Source organism: Bufo bufo, chromosome 5 (assembly GCF_905171765.1).
Source record: "Bufo bufo chromosome 5, aBufBuf1.1, whole genome shotgun sequence".
NCBI lineage: Eukaryota > Metazoa > Chordata > Amphibia > Anura > Bufonidae > Bufo > Bufo bufo.
Genome location: NC_053393.1, coordinates 87,766,968 through 87,785,026, shown reverse-complemented (window position 1 = coordinate 87,785,026; position 18,059 = coordinate 87,766,968). Strand labels below are relative to the sequence as shown.

At 42.3% G+C, this 18,059-nt stretch overlaps 1 protein-coding gene across 1 annotated transcript in view; it reads right to left on the bottom strand.

Moving 5' to 3' along the window:
* MMP16 (matrix metallopeptidase 16) overlaps positions 1-18,059 on the bottom strand; it is a 243,756-nt gene that overhangs the window by 41,027 nt on the left and 184,670 nt on the right. Inside the window, exon 6 of the mRNA XM_040431288.1 lies at positions 6,692-6,912. Coding sequence (XP_040287222.1) covers positions 6,692-6,912 — 221 coding nt within the window. The remainder of the gene's footprint in view (positions 1-6,691; positions 6,913-18,059) is intronic.

The window sequence follows — 18,059 nt, the reverse complement described above, 5'->3', positions numbered from 1 at the left end:
TATTCTTAATTAATGTAAAATATTGCAGACATAAGTAATTGAATATTGATTTACAAAATGCAGTGTCTCCTATCCACATCGCGAGATATCGGTGATGCCTCTGTGCAGCAATAAATTAATAGAGGGATATTACCTCAAATCCTGAACTGCTATGAAATATTAGAGGAGTTAAATGGGTTTGTAAAATGAAATACTGGTGTAGAGGCCAGATATGTACCAGGGTGAAACCTCCTTCAATAAATCCTGTTCTGACACTGCAGAGACTGTGAGGTTTGCAGGGGAATCATGCGATATCCAGGTAGCCTTGGTGCAGTGAAATTGCTTACCTTATAGAAAAGGCTCCTCTGTGTTCACTGAAATAATGAACCAGGGAAGACAGAATATAAAATTCTGTCTATTTTCAGCCACCACTAGGGGGAGTTTAGGAGCAAAAACACGAATGTGTCTTTAGCAGACTCCCTCTAGTGGCAGTTGCAGGTAATTAATAAGTGAGCACAGCACGTGTGATGTTTATGGCTAAAATGTATTAGTATTGGGTAAGTAATATGATTAAAACAGGATAAGATAGGAATAAATGACATATACAGTTGAAACCAGAAGTTTACATACACTATATAAAAAGACACATGTGCATGTTTTTCTCAATTTCTGACATGAAATCAGAATAAACCTTTCCTGTTTTTGATCAATTAGGATTACCATAATTATTATTATTATTTGCCAAATGCCAGAATAATGAAAGAGATAATGTTTTAAGTCATTTTTATTACTTTCTGCAAAGTCAAAAGTTTACATACATTTCATTAATATTTGGTACCATTGCCCTTAAACTGTATGACTTGGGTCAAACGTTTTGGATATCCTTCCACAAGCTCCTCACAATAGTTGGTCGGAATTTGGGCCCATTCCTCCTGACAAAACTGGTGTAACAGAGCCATGTTTGTTGGCCGCCTTGCTCGCACCTGCCTTTTTAGCTTTGCCCATAATTTTTCAATAGGATTGAGACCAGGGCTTTGTGATGGCCATTCCAAAACATTGACTTTGTTATCCTTAAGCCACTGTGTAACCAGTTTGGTAGTATGCTTCGGGTCATTGTCCATTTGGAAGACCCATTTCCGCCCAAGCTTTAACTTCCTGGCTGATGTCTTGAGATGTTGCTTCAGTATTTCCGCATAATCTTCTTTCCTCATGATGCCATCTATTTTGTGAAGTGCACCAGTCCCTCCTGCAGCAAAACAACCCCACAACATTATGCTGCCACCCCCGTGTTTCACAGTTGGGATAGTGTTCCTAGGCTTCCAAGCTTCTCCCTTTTTCCTCCAAACATATCGATGGTCATTATGGCCAAAAAGTTAAATTTTTGTTTCGTCAGACCACAGGACATATCTCCAAAAATGTAGGTCTTTGATCCTGTGTGCATTTGCAAACATTAATCTGGCTTTTTAATGCTTCTTTTGGAGTAATGGATTCTTCCTGGCAGAGTGGCCTTCCAGCCCATGTTGATACAGTACTCGTTTCACTGTGGATATTGACGCAATCTTACCAGCTTCCGCCATCATCTTCACAAGGTCTTTTGCTTTTGTTCTTGGGTTGATATGCACATGTCAGACCAAAGCACGTTCATCTCTGGGACACAGAACCCATCTCCTTCCTGAGCGGTATGATGGCTGGACATTCCCATCTTGTTTGTACTTGTGTATAATTGTTTGTACAGATGAACGAGGCACCTTCAAGTATATTAAAATTGCACCCAAGGTTGAGCCAGACTTGTGCAAATCCACAATACTCTTCCTGATATCTTGGCTGATTTCTTTAGACTTTCTTTAGACTTTCCCATGGAGCAGTGTGTTTCAGGAGTGAATTTAAATACATCCACAGGTGTGTCTCTAATTAACTCAGATGTTGCCAACAAACCTAAAAGAAGCTTCCAAACACATGACATCATCATATGAGCAGTCCAGAATTGTTTAACCCCTTAAGGACCTGGTCATTTTTCACCTTAAGGACCAGACTGCAAATCTGACATGTGTCACTTTATGTGGTGATAACTTTAAAACGCTTTTACTTATCCAAGCCATTCTGAGACTATTTTCTCGTTACATATTCATGACAGTGGTAAATATTTAATTTTTATTTATTAAAAAAATACAAAATTTACCAAAAATGTGGAAAAATTAGCAACTTTCCAAATTTCTATTTCTCTGCTTTTAAAACAGATAGCCATACCTCATATAATAGTTATTACTTTACATTTCCCATATGTCAACTTCATGTTTGGATCATTTTGTGAATGCCATTTTATTTTTGGGGGATGTTACAAGGCTTAGAAGTTTAGAAGCAAATCTTGAAATTATTCAGAAAATTTCTAAAACCCACTTTTTAAGGACTAGTTCAGGTCTGAAGTCACTTTGTGAGGCTTACATAATAGAAACCACCCAAAAATTCCCCCATTTTAGAAACTACACCCCTCAAAGTATTCAAAACTGATTTTACAAACGTTGTTAACCCTTTAGGTGTCCCACAAGAATTAACGGAAAATGGAGATGAAATTTCAGAATTTCACTTTTTTGGCAGGTTTTCCATTTTAATCATTATTTTTCCGCTAACAAAGCGAAAGTTAACAGCCAAACAAAACTCAATATTTATTGCCCTGATTCTGTAGTTTACAGAAACACTCCATATGTGGTCGTAAACTGCTGTATGGCCACACGGCAGGGTGAAGAAGGAAAGGAGCGCAATATGGTTTTTGGAAGGCAGATTTTGATGGACTGGTTTTTTGACACCATGTCCCATTTGAAACCCCCCTGATGCACCCCTAGAGTAGAAACTCCAAAAAAGCGATCCCATATTAGTTCAAAACTCTTTTACAAACTTTGTTAACCCTTTAAGTGTTCCACAAGAATGAATGGAAAATGTATATGAAAGGCGATATGTAAGGTGACAAAAATGGCTTTTCTTGACACTGTTTTTTTTTTTATGGTGTCTATCGGACAGCGTGGATCATGTCATACATTTATGGAGCCGGTCGTTACGGACGTGGCGATACCTAATATGTGTGTTTTTTCATTTTTAAAAAAAAAATTTATTATAAAATCAGGGGAAGGGCGTTTTTTTATTTATTTAACTTGAAACTTTATTTTTTTTAATTGAAAACACTTCTTTTTACTTTTTTTGTTTAAACTTTATTTCTGTCCCACTCTGGGACTTCAACTTTTGGGGGTCTGATCCCCTCTGCAATGCTTTACAATACATCTGTATTGTAATGCATTGCCCGTTAGTGTATTACACAGAGTCATACACTAACAGGTTGCCTAGGAGACACAACCTGGCACTGGATCTCCTAGGCCCACGTAGAAGGCAGGTCCCCATGCCATGCAAGGCATTGGGAAGCCTCTGCACGGCATCGGGCTGCCTTGTCACACATCGGCCACCCAATGCGCTCCTTCACCCGCCGCAAACCACTTCTATATCGCGGTCAGCCCGTAGCATAGAAGGTGTTAATCCGCCGGCATCGCTGTAAACAGTGATGTCTGCGGATACAGCAGGGGCCCATCTATCAGGGACTGCCGGGCCCCTGCAGTGATCGGGCGGGTGCAGCTCCTGCACCCGCCCGATCAGCCCGCCGTGCATATACAGAGGAATGTGTTCTGGCACAGCATCGCCCGCTGTACATGCACGGAATTTTGCAATAAGGGGTTAAAGACATAGTAATGTAAACTTTTGACATTGCAGAAAGTAATACAAATGCCTTAAAAACATTCTCTCTCTCATTATTCTGCATTTGGCAAATAATAATAATTATGGTAATCCTAATTGATCAAAAACAGGAAAGGTTTATTCTGATTTCATGTCAGATATTGAGAAAAACATGCATATGTGTCTTTTTATATAGTGTATGTAAACTTCTGGTTTCAACTGTACGTTAATATAAGCCTTCAAGTGTATGTTCGGCCCTTGGATACCATTTTACTGTTGGAACATCTCACATAGATAACATCTCTCTAAAAAATTTAAACTGATAAAGGTGAGAAAAGGTAAACCTATGCATTCTGTCAGGAAACTTAAAGGGGTTCTGTAGCTTTTTCTTACTGATGATCCATCCTCTGGAATGATCATCAGTAAGAACCTCGGCGGAGGTCCGACACCCTGAACCCCTGTCGATCAGTTGTTTGAGAATGCAGAGGCGCTGACAGTAGCGCTGTGGCCTTCTTACTGTTTCCCGCAGGCCCAGTGACGTCACGAGTAGTATCATTGGCCTGGGCGGGGATAAACCCCAGTCACTTCCATAGAGCTTAGCCGCGCCCATGCCAGTGATACTAGTCGTGGCGTCACTGGGCCTGTGGGAATGCTGGGGCGCTGCTGTCAGTGCTGCTGCCTTCTCAAACAGATAGATGATCAGTAAGGAAAAGCTACAGAACCCCTTTAAAGTGCAAAGCATTGGAAATTTTATAAAGTGCAGTAATACTTCAAATTTTAAAAGTTATAGTCTTGAAATGGTTAAAATGTATTAACACTATCTTAGCATGAGAGCCACATTTAAACATGAGAGAAAGTGATGAGTGTGTCTTCACATCTGGGACCAGACGGACCATTCTTAATAGGGTTATTTTCGGCGGCCCCATAGAAGTGAATGGAGGGCGGCTGCGCATGCACAGTGCGCCCTCCACCACCTTTCCCAGCTCCGTTCTCTCTGGGACTCGCACCTATCAGACAATGGTGCTTGCTACTGATGAAGGGGACAGGGTCCCCCGAAATGCGTCAATCCTTCACCGCATCCATTATTATGACCTTATAAAGTTGCGATCCACAACAGACTATTGTGGAAGGTTCTTCTGTGGTTATATGCTACTAAGAAGATGTACTAAAATATACAGGAGTACACAGATTATTTCAGACACAATCAACTGCTGCTGAACTATACAGACAACCCGAGCAGTACTACAACCTTCAGAATGATTTATGTGCATGCCTTGGTCTATGAGAACGTACGCCTGGTTTACAACGGGAAGGACAAGCATAAGGTGTAGCACCACAGGTCATCGATCAAAACCAGCTTCAGCGCCCACGTTTTGAACTTCTGAGAGGTATTGTAAGTGGCACAGATAATTTACAACTCACTAAAGGGGTTGTCTCACTTCATCAAATAATGATTTATATTGCCTCCTTTACTGGCTTGCTTCATTTTACTATCATATTATACACTGCTTATTTCCAGGGGTTACGAACATCCTGCAATCCAGCAGCAGTGGCCGTGCTTGCACACTATAGGAAAAAGTCCCAGCCTCTCTGATGGCAAAGGCACGCATGCGCAGCAGCTCTCGTCCCGGCCACCTCGTATCTGCTCTGCAGTGGTGGTCATAACACCTGGAGATGAACAGTATGTAATGTGATGAAAAAATGAATGCAGCCAGCAAAGGAGGCGACATGGACAAACACAATACATTAGTAAGTGCCTTGTAAATGCTATTTACTGAAGTGAGACAACCCTTTTAATCGTAACTTGCACCGTATTTATTGTTACCATACTTAGCACTATCACGGATGCTCCTTTCTATTTAATGCAAGACCGTGTGGTCATAGTCAATGTGTACTGACGTCTTTCTGTTCATCTAGCAATCAAATGTCTCATATCGATTTCAGTTCTAGCACTAACTATTTAGCACCGTGAGGGTGAATGACAACAATACAAATGGTTTATCGCCATCTAGTCATAATTGATGCTGACACCGTAGTTCCAGCACAACGCGTACGGCCATTGTATGTAGTGAATCGTGAATGCACATCCGATCTTTATCACGTGATGGACATATTTCAGTAGACGTACATTCCTGTTATATTTTATTTGGACGGTTATTCTTTTAGTCCTATTAACGTCCTACAGCCACACCTTGCTATTACTCTGAATCCATTCATAATTGAATCACAATTTTATGGGTATTTTTAGATGTTGTATATTATACCAGAGATTGTAGTTGCTGCTAGGGCCCAACAGCATGCCACCTTTTGCTCAATTTGTATGGAGATGAGATAATGACAACCAGTTCTGCACAATTTTTAAGATCCATGAATGTTCCCAGTGAATGGAGCTATCCATTACCTACACCCATTAAAATAACCTGGGTGGCTTTTTTTCATGTGGATTTAGGCACCTTTTCTTTGTGGCAAATTCACGTGCCATTATTTCAATGGGGAGTCCTCATTGCCTTTCAAATGGCCGTTGATTTTTTCAGTGCATTTTTGAACCTACGGATATGTCCTATTTCTGCCACAAATTAAGTGCTTAGAAACCACAGCAGATGTCTGCACGCGGGTTCTTCGATGCTGAAGACGGGCTCAGTCGAAAGTCTTCGTGCCCATCTCCAGTCCATCTCCTGCATCGAATTAAAAGAGCACTCTAAGAAAGCCCTTCTATAGCGTCATTCTAGTGATCGGTGGGTTCTCAACATTTGGACCCCCAACACGCAAAACCTTTGATATATCACTATGATATATCAAAAGTACTTTTTGCTCAAGTACAGGGACACTAAGCATTAATGACATAAGACTGGACAGACCCTTAAATGGTGAACACATATACAGTAGTTGAAGGGTCAAAGTAGGATCCAAGAACATGTCAGCACTAATTATGAACCAGTCAATTCTCAGCATCACAAGGCATCAAGGCCTGAAGTTCAATATTTCTTAATCTTACCTTGAAGACAAACATCTCCCTGCGTAATATAGCCAGGGTGTTGAAGTTACCATCACAGATGTTAGGCTTAACTCCTGGATAAGAGGGCCTATCTCCCCCATTTGGAGGTCTGGGAGGTCGAGGTTGTCTGTCATTCTTGCGAGGATCTGCTGGTGGGTTTGGCCGATGTGGTGGCACTGTAGGAAGAGGTTTTGTTGGTGTAGGGATCTTTTCAGGTGGACCTAAAAATGAACGCAGAAACCATAATGACTGCATAGTAGAATATATCACATTTCATTTGAAAATTTTAGTGATTCAATAAGAAATTAATAATGAGTGAAAGGTTTACATTCATGTTTATTTAGTATCTCAATGAATAAAGTGGAAATTATTATTACAAAATATTTAACACAATTTAGTACTGACTTCTGAACGACAAAATGATTAGTCTAAAGGTCCTTTGAACTCTAGAAGATCATCCGGTCAATTATCGGGGATGAACATTTGTTGAAACACTGGTTCCAGATAATTGGCCAAGGTAAAAGTAACGCCAATCACCCGACAAAAGAGCAGACTCACTCGGGTGATCGTATCTTTTGGCTGGCACCATAATCATCATTTCTGAGCAGGGGGCGGAGCCAACGGAGCATGGTGCAGGACGCTTGAACCTTGAGCTCCTCACCACACCACCCGGCTTATCAGCTACAATAGCTTTATTCTCTGCCAAATCATGGGTAAACCCAGCAAAGAGAGAGGGAAGGAAGCGGAGGCTACCCCGAGGGTCAAGAAGTCTCATGGAGACGTGAACAAATTCTTCCAAAAGAAGCTGTCTCTAACAGCCGAGCGCAGCAAAATGGCGCCGGCTGATTACAGCGACGCGGCACATGAAGAAGATGATTCGGATGGGGCAAGCTCCTGTGCCCACTCTGAGCCTCCGGATCGGGAAGATCCGATACCTATCACCAGATCCTTTCTTAAACATACGCTGGCACAAGCTCTCTCACCAGTTATGAAGGAACTGGCCGATATAAAAGCTGAAGTGACGCACGTGGGACACAGAGTGGAGGCCTTGGAGGAGTCACAAGCTGCGATCATCCAGCACAGCAAAGGAGTGCAATCACAAATGCAAGTGCTCCGCACGCAGGTAAATAATGCTTACCTCTATCTTGAAGACCAAGAAAACCGGGGTCGGCGGAAGAATGTGAGACTGAGAGGAATCCCAGAGACGGTCTCTCCGGATGATCTGCTGGAAACGGTCCGTCATGTATTTGCTATGCTACTGGGACCGGACCGAGCGACAGCCATTACAATTGAAAGAGCCCACAGAGCTTTGCGGCCGAAACCTCCAGCAGGCGATCCCCCTCGGGACACAATTTGCGCCTTACTTAATTATCTGGACACTGCAGATGTCCTGAAAGCAGCGAGGGAAAAGGAAGAGGTCCTACTTGATAACAGCAAGATTCTGCTATTTCAGGACTTAGCCGCGAGCACTCTTGCTAAACGCAGGGCCCTGCGACCGCTGACGACAGAATTGAGAGCTAGGAAGCATCCCTTGAGGTGGCTGTTTCCATTTGGTCTCAGTACCACCATAAACGGGCGGCAGATCCTGGTGAAACACCCGAACGACCTACAGAAGATATGGGAGGCGTTAGATATCGCACCGATGGAAATAACACCCTGGTTACCAGTGGCAGATTTCGATGAACTCCCCAAGTTAACCGTTCCCTCTCCATGGAATCGTGCGGGGAAGTTTAAATCCCCCAAGAAGAGAGCTGATCCTGCGGATTGAGGTTCCTCACGTGAGACTCTCATAATACTGCCTAACCCTTTAATTTTTTCAGGACCGAATGAAGGGACTTAACATCACTTGGGCCTAAGTCTGGTTTGTTGTTGATGATGTTTAATATAATGCCAATCTGAGTCAGAGGTCACTATGCCGCTATAAGTTATGGTTGTTCTCACAGTTTATTGTTAAGTATTTCACACAGTGGGTTAATGGAGACGACTAAGAATCTGATTATGTAGACCTAGTTACTGATTGGGATTCCAGACTCAAGGTCACTAATACAATTATATAAGGTATTATAACTTTCATTGGTTCCCTTATTAGTGGGCAGGTTTGTCACAATGTCCTAGCCGCGGTGGTGGCGTTCCGATGGAGATCGTGGCTCTCACCAATAAGTCATCTCCCCCAACATACATCCACATGTATGTCATTCTTGTTATCTACGAATGTAGGTTTTTGGCTTACCTCGTTTTTTATGAGGGGCCGATTTATAGTTTTAGTTCATTATTTGTTTCTATTACTCCCTTTGTCAGTCAGAGATTGGTAATAATGCGCTTTATGTACCTCACTCTTTTTTTCATATGGCTAAAGTCACGGTAGTGACGCTGAATGTGAACGGGATGAATGCACCTCAAAAACGCAGCCAAGTATATCATATGCTCAGGAAGGAAAAAGCAGACATCGTGTTTCTGCAGGAAACACATTTTAGGCATTCACACGTACCCAACATAGTAAACAAACATTTTAACTGCTGGTACCATGCTACCTATTCGACAGCAGCTAGGGGTGTCTCCATAGGGGTGAACAGCAACATTCCTTTAGTGGTGCTAGATAAAAAAGTAGATCCTGAAGGAAGATTTCTGTTCATTAAGGGTAAAATATTAAACTCTATTGTCACTTTGGCCTCCTTATACGCCCCGAACATTAAGCAGGTGTCATGGGTAGTCCAGACTCTGGAAGCGCTTAGGTTGTTTACTGAAGGGACTCTCATTGTAGGGGGAGACCTTAACCTGGCTTTGGATTCTTCAAAGGATTCCACGTCCAAGCATACCTCTATTTCCAGGAAACAGATACGCAGGATTCAAATTAGTTTAGCGGGCTTGGGAATCTCGGATGTATGGAGGATACTCCACCCTAGTGATAAGGACTATACCTTTTTCTCCCAAGTCCATGGAACTTACCAAAGGCTGGATTACTTGTTTTTGTCTAATAATGCCCTGCCATCTGTAACTAGCTCCTCAATTGGGTCTATAACTATATCAGACCATGCCCCTGTTGGTTTTGGCTTCAGACTCCAAGATATACCACCTAAAGCTTGGTCGTGGAGGCTTAATACCACACTTATAGAGGACTTAACTAATAGGGACATGATTAATGATAAAATGCAAGAGTATTTTAAAGTGAATGATATACCTGAAACTTCAAAAACCATATTATGGGAAGCCCACAAAACAGTCGTTAGGGGGGAATTGATTAGTTTGGGTACCAGGGTAAAGAAACAAAGAGCTAAAAAAGTAGATGAGCTTTTACTTCAAATTTCAGCACTAGAGAAGAAGCACAAATCTAGTTTGTCAGAAGAGGCCCAAAATACTTTAAATCTCCTACGTTCTCAATTAAAGGATATGCTTAACGTTAAATCGGCCAGGGCCCTACAAACACTAAGATTTAAGTATTATTCGCATGGAGAAAAGGGTTCTAAATTGATGTCAGCTCTCTTGAAAGCCCAGAGGAATAAAACTTTTATTAGTGCAGTTAAGACTACTTCAGGCAATAGATTAACTACGACTCCTGCCATAGCTGAAGAATTTTGTAAATTCTACACCTCCCTTTACAATCTAGAGGACGTCTCTAGGAACACTTCTCCTAATATGCAAGACCATATTGACTCATTTCTTCATTCCATCAAAATACCTACCCTCTCTGAGGATGGGAAAGCTAGTTTATTAACACCTTTCACTATTCAGGAAGTAGAAAAGACCCTCCACACTATCCCGTCTGGCAAAAGCCCGGGTCCTGACGGGTTCCCTATTGCATATTATAAAAAATTTAAAGAGGTACTGCTGCCACATTTCACTAATTTATGCAACTCTCTGATGTCAGGCTCTTCCTTCACTCCCCAGGCTCAATTGGCGCACATAACTATTTTACATAAGGAGGGGAAAGATCCAGAAGAGTGCGGTAGTTACCGGCCCATTTCACTGCTCAATACAGATCTGAAATGGTGGGCGAAGCTCCTGAGCCAGCGCATATCCAAATTGCTCCCAGATCTGATAGGAGAAGAACAGGTTGGTTTTGTGCCGGGGAGGGAGGGTAGACACAACATCAGTAGGGTCATGCACTCCATATTTGCAGCTAAGGAAAGAAAAATACCGCTACTGCTCTTAGGGACAGATGCTGAGAAGGCGTTCGACAGAGTTAACTGGCTTTTCATGAAATCCTGCTTGGTTGCGTTTGGCTTTCCCCTGCAGGTCATAGATGCAATTCTTTCACTATACTCTGCTCCCTCGGCCAAGGTATTGGTCAATGGAACTCTGTCGGACGCCTTTCAGATTAAAAATGGAACCAGGCAGGGATGCCCACTTTCCCCGGCCCTGTTTGTTTTGACCTTGGAGACTCTCTTACTGAAATTCAGACAATCACCTAACATCATGGGTTTGAGAATTGAAGGCGTACATCATAAGATGGCGGCATTTGCTGACGATCTTCTATTGATGATTACAAACCCGGTAGAAGCCATGCCACATGTTCTAGGAATTTTTGAGCAGTTTGGGGGGGTCTCTAATTTTAAAATAAATATGGAAAAATCTGAAGCCCTGGGATTCTCATTGGACCCTGCCAGAAAGAAGCAGTTAGAAGCTCTGACCCCTTTTAAATGGCCACCTACAGCTATAAAATATCTAGGAATCATGGTTCCGGCTAACCCAGCCCTTCTCTTCAGGCTTAATTATATCCCCCTACTAAATAAAATAAAAATGTTCCTCTCTAAACCTTCATTTCCCAATCTTTCTTGGTTAGGGAGAAAAAATGTTCTGACGACTTATGTCCTACCTCAGGTTATGTACACATTCAGGTCTATTCCAATTACTGTTCCAAAATCATTCCTGAATAAATTGAAAACACTCATGGGTAGGTTTCTCTGGGCAGACAAGAGAGCTAGGCTTTCATATGAGCTTCTTACTAGACGAAGAAAACAAGGAGGCATATCCCTCCCAGATCTATCAATGTATATTCAAGCTATTCACTTGGAAAGATGGTTAGCTCTATCTAGGCCGCAACCTTTCCCACTGCATGTTTCTCTAGAAAGGGCCCTCTTGGGGGTGAATCAAGAGCACCTTTTGTGGAGACATAATAGCAGGATTCTCAATAGACGGGTAGTTTTGAGTGATATCACGAGGTGTACTATTACACATTGCAATGCCACCTCAGCTCTCAACATGAGTGGGAACCGCCTTTCTCCCATGGTGCCTCTTCGGCTACTCCCACAAGTACTCTCCGCCACGTCTATTAAACAACCAGAGGTTTGGGGATTTGTTCATAATCTTAGATTGGGGGACTTAAATAGAATCCTCCCGAACTCTGACTATTACACTGCTCTAACTGAAAATACAGGTGAGGTGATAAATATGATCCAGAAATGGGATTTTGAGAATACATGCGCAAAGTTTTCGAGGTCTGCACATCTGCCCCTTCCAGATCCTACCTGGTTGGAAAATTATGTCCTTCTCCCCTCCATTCCCCCAAAATGCCTTTCTTTAATATATAGACAACTATTGATTGGGAGAGATAAACAGACTCCTGCCTACTTGAGGGAGTGGGAGAGAGAACTGAATATCACTTTAGATGATCGGGATAAGGCATTTATACTATCTAACTCACATGGATTCTCGAGGTGCGTGCGGGTCCAAGAGAACTCGGTCAAGATACTTACTAGATGGTACCGAACTCCGGAATTTCTTCATAAAATTAACCTAATACCTTCCAATGTTTGTTGGAGATGTTCCATTGGAGTAGGTAACATATCGCACATTTGGTGGGACTGCCAAACACTGAGACATTTCTGGCATGAAATTGAAACTGTAATCAATAAGGTATGCAACACTCAAATTGTCCTCACGGGCCCATTGATCTTACTGTGGCGTCCAGAGAAAAACTTTAGACCTAATAAAACTTCACTAGCCACTCATATGGTTACAGCTGCAAAACTCCTTATACCTATTAAATGGAGGGAGGTAGATCCCCCAACTTTGACTATGTGGTATGATAAAATGAACCTAATATGTCGAATGGAGGAATTGGCGGGGTGGGAAAACAACAATAGGAAGTTGTTCCTTAAAATATGGCAACCTTGGCTCACGCATATGGAGAAGAAGTATGCTCAGGGGTAGTGTTAGCTCATTCATATTGTATATCTTACTAGCATATTGCGATAGATAGTGCATACTCCATTTTTCCCTAGTTCACATTTTACTTTTCAAGAGGTGTAAGTTACGTGGTAACAATCAGATAATCATTTACCAGGTATCCTGACTGACATATTTAATTTTTTTCTCCTCTTACCTTTATTGTTTAATGGTTCTTTCATGTTTGTCCTTTCATACTGCATTAAGCATGGAGGAGGGGACGACTGGGGGAGGTTGGTCTCTTAGCCAATGCCTCATCTAGGCCTCAAAATATAACAGCGTGTATGGAAGAGTTAGTTGACTCTAGCGTTTAACGAGGGCTTACTGCTTATCTCAATGGCGGCAAGAGACGGGCCACCTATACGGTTGATTCCTTTTTCACTGTGTCTGATGGTCAGATTTGTGTAACTATTTTGCTCTTATTTGCTGTAATATCTGATGTATTCAACTGAGCTTTGTTTGTTTTCATGCCAAAAAACTGACATAAATAAAGATTTACAAAAAAAAAATTTCTGAGCAGCAGACTGTCCTGTGGAAACGGGGATCTCCTACCCAGAAGTAATAATACTCTATGGGGACAATCGATCGCAGTAGGGAATACAGAAGAGATGATTTCTCTCAAGCCTGCTGACAATTGCTTCATTAATGGTAAATGCCTGTTACCATTGTTCTGTGGACTATTAGGAGTGGAAGTTATGTGTTAAATAGGTGAGGATCCAACCACTGGGACCCCACTGATGACTAGGTAGTGCGGCTGAGGGAATCATTGAGCTCTCCCATTATAACAATCAATAAGGGGTTGCAAATTGTATCGATAGATAATGGTGTATTAAGAAAAGCAGTCTTTCCCAGAAAAACTGGTCTCCTTGGGTAAATTCAGTCTGTAATACTGGATGTTGATCTACTCTTTCATCCCAACCCCTCTTTTCCCCACACCAGCGTTCATAGGCTTTCAATTTGGTTGAGTTTAGGGTATTTGTGGAGATCAAGTGGGGGGGGGGAGGATATGTATTTTAATTATGTCTGTAAATTGCATTTTGTATATTGATGTTCATTACTGAAATAAAAAACTGTTTATAAAAAAGAACAATCAATAGGGGCCCTGCTGCTCTACTGATTTTATACCTATCCATTGGATAGGTGACACATATCTTTGACTGGAATACCCCTTTAAGAAAAGATGGACTTTGAAAATCTCTTCAAAATACATCTGGCTGGTAGGTATGAAGCAGTGAAGAACATGTCCCTTTCACATCTACCTCAGTAGTCTAGAAATAGTTCCCGAAGAGCACCTAATGTAACTGGAACAGCTGGTCCCTAGATTTGTCTTATTGTTTCTGCACTTGGGCCCTGGAGCAGAATATTTTCTGGGCTCCCCAAGTATTGCAAGCCTTGTCACGCGGTATAGAATGGGGAGATTCATCAACATGGGTGGAAGGGAGTTGTGTGGCAGTTGCCTATACCAACCAATCAGGTTCCAGCTCCCTTTCTTCAGAGGTCCTTTTATCAATGAAATCTGTAATCTGATTGGTAGCTATGGGAACCTGCACAGATCTACGAACCTGCTATACATCACATCAGACTGGCTAAATGCTCGTTGCATACTGTCGTAAAAAAAGTGAGGTTTGTACAGTAGGTTTGTTGTAAGGTACCACTTATCCTCGCTATAATATGTACAGTACAGACCAAAAGTTTGGACACACCTTCTCATTCAAAGAGTTTTCTTTATTTTCATGACTATGAAGGCATCAAAACTATGAATTAACACATGTGGAATTATATACATAACAAACAAGTGTGAAACAACAGAAAATATGTCATATTCTAGGTTCTTCAAAGTAGCCACCTTTTGCTTTGATTACTGCTTTGCACACTCTTGGCATTCTCTTGATGAGCTTCAAGAGGTAGTCCCCTGAAATGGTCTTCCAACAGTCTTGAAGGAGTTCCCAGAGATGCTTAGCACTTGTTGGCCCTTTTGCCTTCACTCTGCGGTCCAGCTCACCCCAAACCATCTCGATTGGGTTCAGGTCCGGTGACTGTGGAGGCCAGGTCATCTGGCGCAGCACCCCATCACTCTCCTTCATGGTCAAATAGCCCTTACTTTCAAAGTTTTCCCAATTTTTCGGCTGACTGACTGACCTTCATTTCTTAAAGTAATGATGGCCACTCGTTTTTCTTTACTTAGCTGATTTTTTCTTGCCATAATACAAATTCTAACAGTCTATTCAGTAGGACTATCAGCTGTGTATCCACCTGACTTCTCCTCAACGCAACTGATGGTCCCAACCCCATTTATAAGGCAAGAAATCCCACTTATTAAACCTGACATGGCACACCTGTAAAGTGAAAACCATTTCAGGGGACTACCTCTTGAAGCTCATCAAGAGAATGCCAAGAGTGTGCAAAGCAGTAATCAAAGCAAAAGGTGGGTACTTTTAAGAACCTAGAATATGACTTATTTTCAGTTGTTTCACACTTGTTTGTCTTGTATATAATTCCACATGTGTTAATTCATAGTTTTGATGCCTTCAGTGTGATTCTACAATTTTCATAGTCATGAAAATAAAGAAAAGTCTTTGAATGAGAAGGTGTGTCCAAACTTTTGGTCTGTACTGTATATGGTATAATTTTGCAGGTAGGTTGCTATGGACCACTGCTTTAAATTTCCTTTGCAATTGTTTTGCTACATGAACCCTATTATGTATTTCAGAGAATTCCTTCGAATGATCACTGTGTTTTGATAAGGTAAGTACCTATACCTACCAGCTGATGGATCTGCTCAGACATTAGTGGAACAAGAGAGTAACCTGTAGCTTCTGGGCCAGAATGCATAATCATTAAAGGGTTTCTCCAAAATTTTAATACCGATAGGATAGGTCATCAGTATCTGATCGGTGGAGGTCCGACACCTGGGACCCCTGCCGATTAGCTGCTAGAGAAAGCACCAGATCTCCCGTGAGCGTTGTGGCCGTCTCTCAGCTTTCCCTAGGCCAAGTGACCGACATGTTCGTCGGTCACATGGCCTAGGCGCAGCTCAGCCCCATAGAAGTGAATAGGGCTGAGTGTGATACCAAGCACAGCCGCTATATAATGTACGGCGCTGTGCTTGGTAAGCGGTGAGAGGAAGTGGCACTCATTGCGCAAGTGTCAGAACCCCACCCCTCAGATACTGATGACCTATCGGAAAACCATTTTAAGGGTAGGTTCACCTTTACGCTAAAGGGATCCGGCAGGCTATTTACTGTATCCCACCTAGCTGGATACTGCTGTTCACCATTGGGCCCCATTGACTATAATGGGATCTGGTGGGGATCCAGATGCTTACTAGCGAAATGCTGGCTTTCAGTTGAAAAAATCCCGTTGTATGCAATTTTTTTTGTCAGGGCAAAAACTGGCACTTATGACGGAAAGAGGCCTGATCCAAGGCAGATCCCATTATACATCAGCAGTATCCTGCTAGGCTAGATCTGGTGAACTCTGCGAATACAGCCTGCCGGATCAATTAAACAGAGGTGTGAACCTATTTTAACAGGGCCCCAACCTATCCTGCTTAAAGAGGTTCTCTGGGCTTTTAATATTGAAGACCTATCCTCAGGATAAGTAATCAATATCAGATCGGCGGGGGTCCAACACCCGGCACCCCCGCCTATCAGCTGTATGAAGGGAAGGCGTGCGCAGTGCGCAAGTGCCGTCTCTCTTCCTGCCCACCGCTGCTTTGCCATAGACATAGGTCATCAATATTAAAAACCTAGAGAGCGCCTTTAATTTATAGTACAGGTCTCCACATATGGGAAGAAGAGAACTTATGGACCCCCTCATACCTGGGCCCAGGTGTGGCCACACTCTCTGCACCCCCCCTTAGTAAACATCCCACCCCCTTCCCAATAAAAAGCAATCAAATTATCCAAATTTTGCCTCTACTGTGGAAGGCAGTTATATTCCTAATATTTCATACACGTTAGAAATATCAGGATCAGCTCCGTCCTTGCCAATAATCCAATCACTGATAGTAATATCAGTGCACCATCTCCAGGTCCTGGAAACAGTAGTATATTCTTAGTCCTAAGTGACCTGTCAGCAGAAAGGGATGACAGCAGACATTTTTTTTCTCCACGAGTACAGATGCCATTACCAACCTTTTAAAAATGATTCCCCTGAATGTGAAGCTCATGAAAATCGACTGGCTCATCAAGAACTGGATGTGAAAGAATGCAGAGTTTTATACAAAAAGCAAAGTAAATTATGATAATGGGGCATATTAATAAGAGGCGAGGTGTTTTCAGCAAAGTAAATTCCCCAGCACACCCATGGTCAGAGCCAATCTGAAAGCGCATCCAGCTGCGTCCCAAGGGACGGTATTTCAGCTCTGGAGCACGGGTTGTGTTACACCTGGAAAACGGTCAATGCACAACGTATCAATGACCCTCAGTGGTCCAGTTCTAGGAAGTGCATCGTTAGCACGGGGGCGGCGTGTCTCACATAATACAGTGTAACACTGTTGTGTAACAGACCGCAATTCATCAGCACTTGAGAAATTATTCTTAGGCTGAGAGTCCAATTGGCTTACTTACACTCAAGATACACAGTCTGCTGGAAACGTTAAACCTTTTACTGGGAAATAAAAAGTGCACAAAATCACCAAATATCTAGGACTATGTGTACCAGTTGATATGAACAGACAAGACTCCAAATAGAAAGAACTTCTGCTACCTCAGACACCTACACACAAGCCAAACAAACAAGTCTGTTCTTTCAACGTCTGGAGGAAACCCACACAGACAGAGTAAAGGATGTATAGATGAAGCAGAGGTGAAGTTGTAATCTACTGTAACTCTTTCAAGCTGCATTGTACTAACTCTCTAAAGACCAATAATCGGGGGAATTATCGGGAAGGAGTGTTCCAGGGAATGTTCCTTCCTGATAATCGCCCTGTCTAAACACCCTATTAGACTGTACGATTTTGTGCAATTATTGGGAATATGAACGCTCGTTCCTGATACTTAACCCATATAGTCAAACAACAGAGGAGCCAATGAACAAGCATTTGCTGATGGGCATCTTACATCATTATGAAACATGCCCGATTATCGGCAGCACATCTCTTTGTGTAATCAAGCAAATGTGGGGCGAAGGATGATAATCCTCCAACGGCGCTTGCACTGGCCAAAGATCGGGCATACCTTAATGGTGCTGCTGATCACTC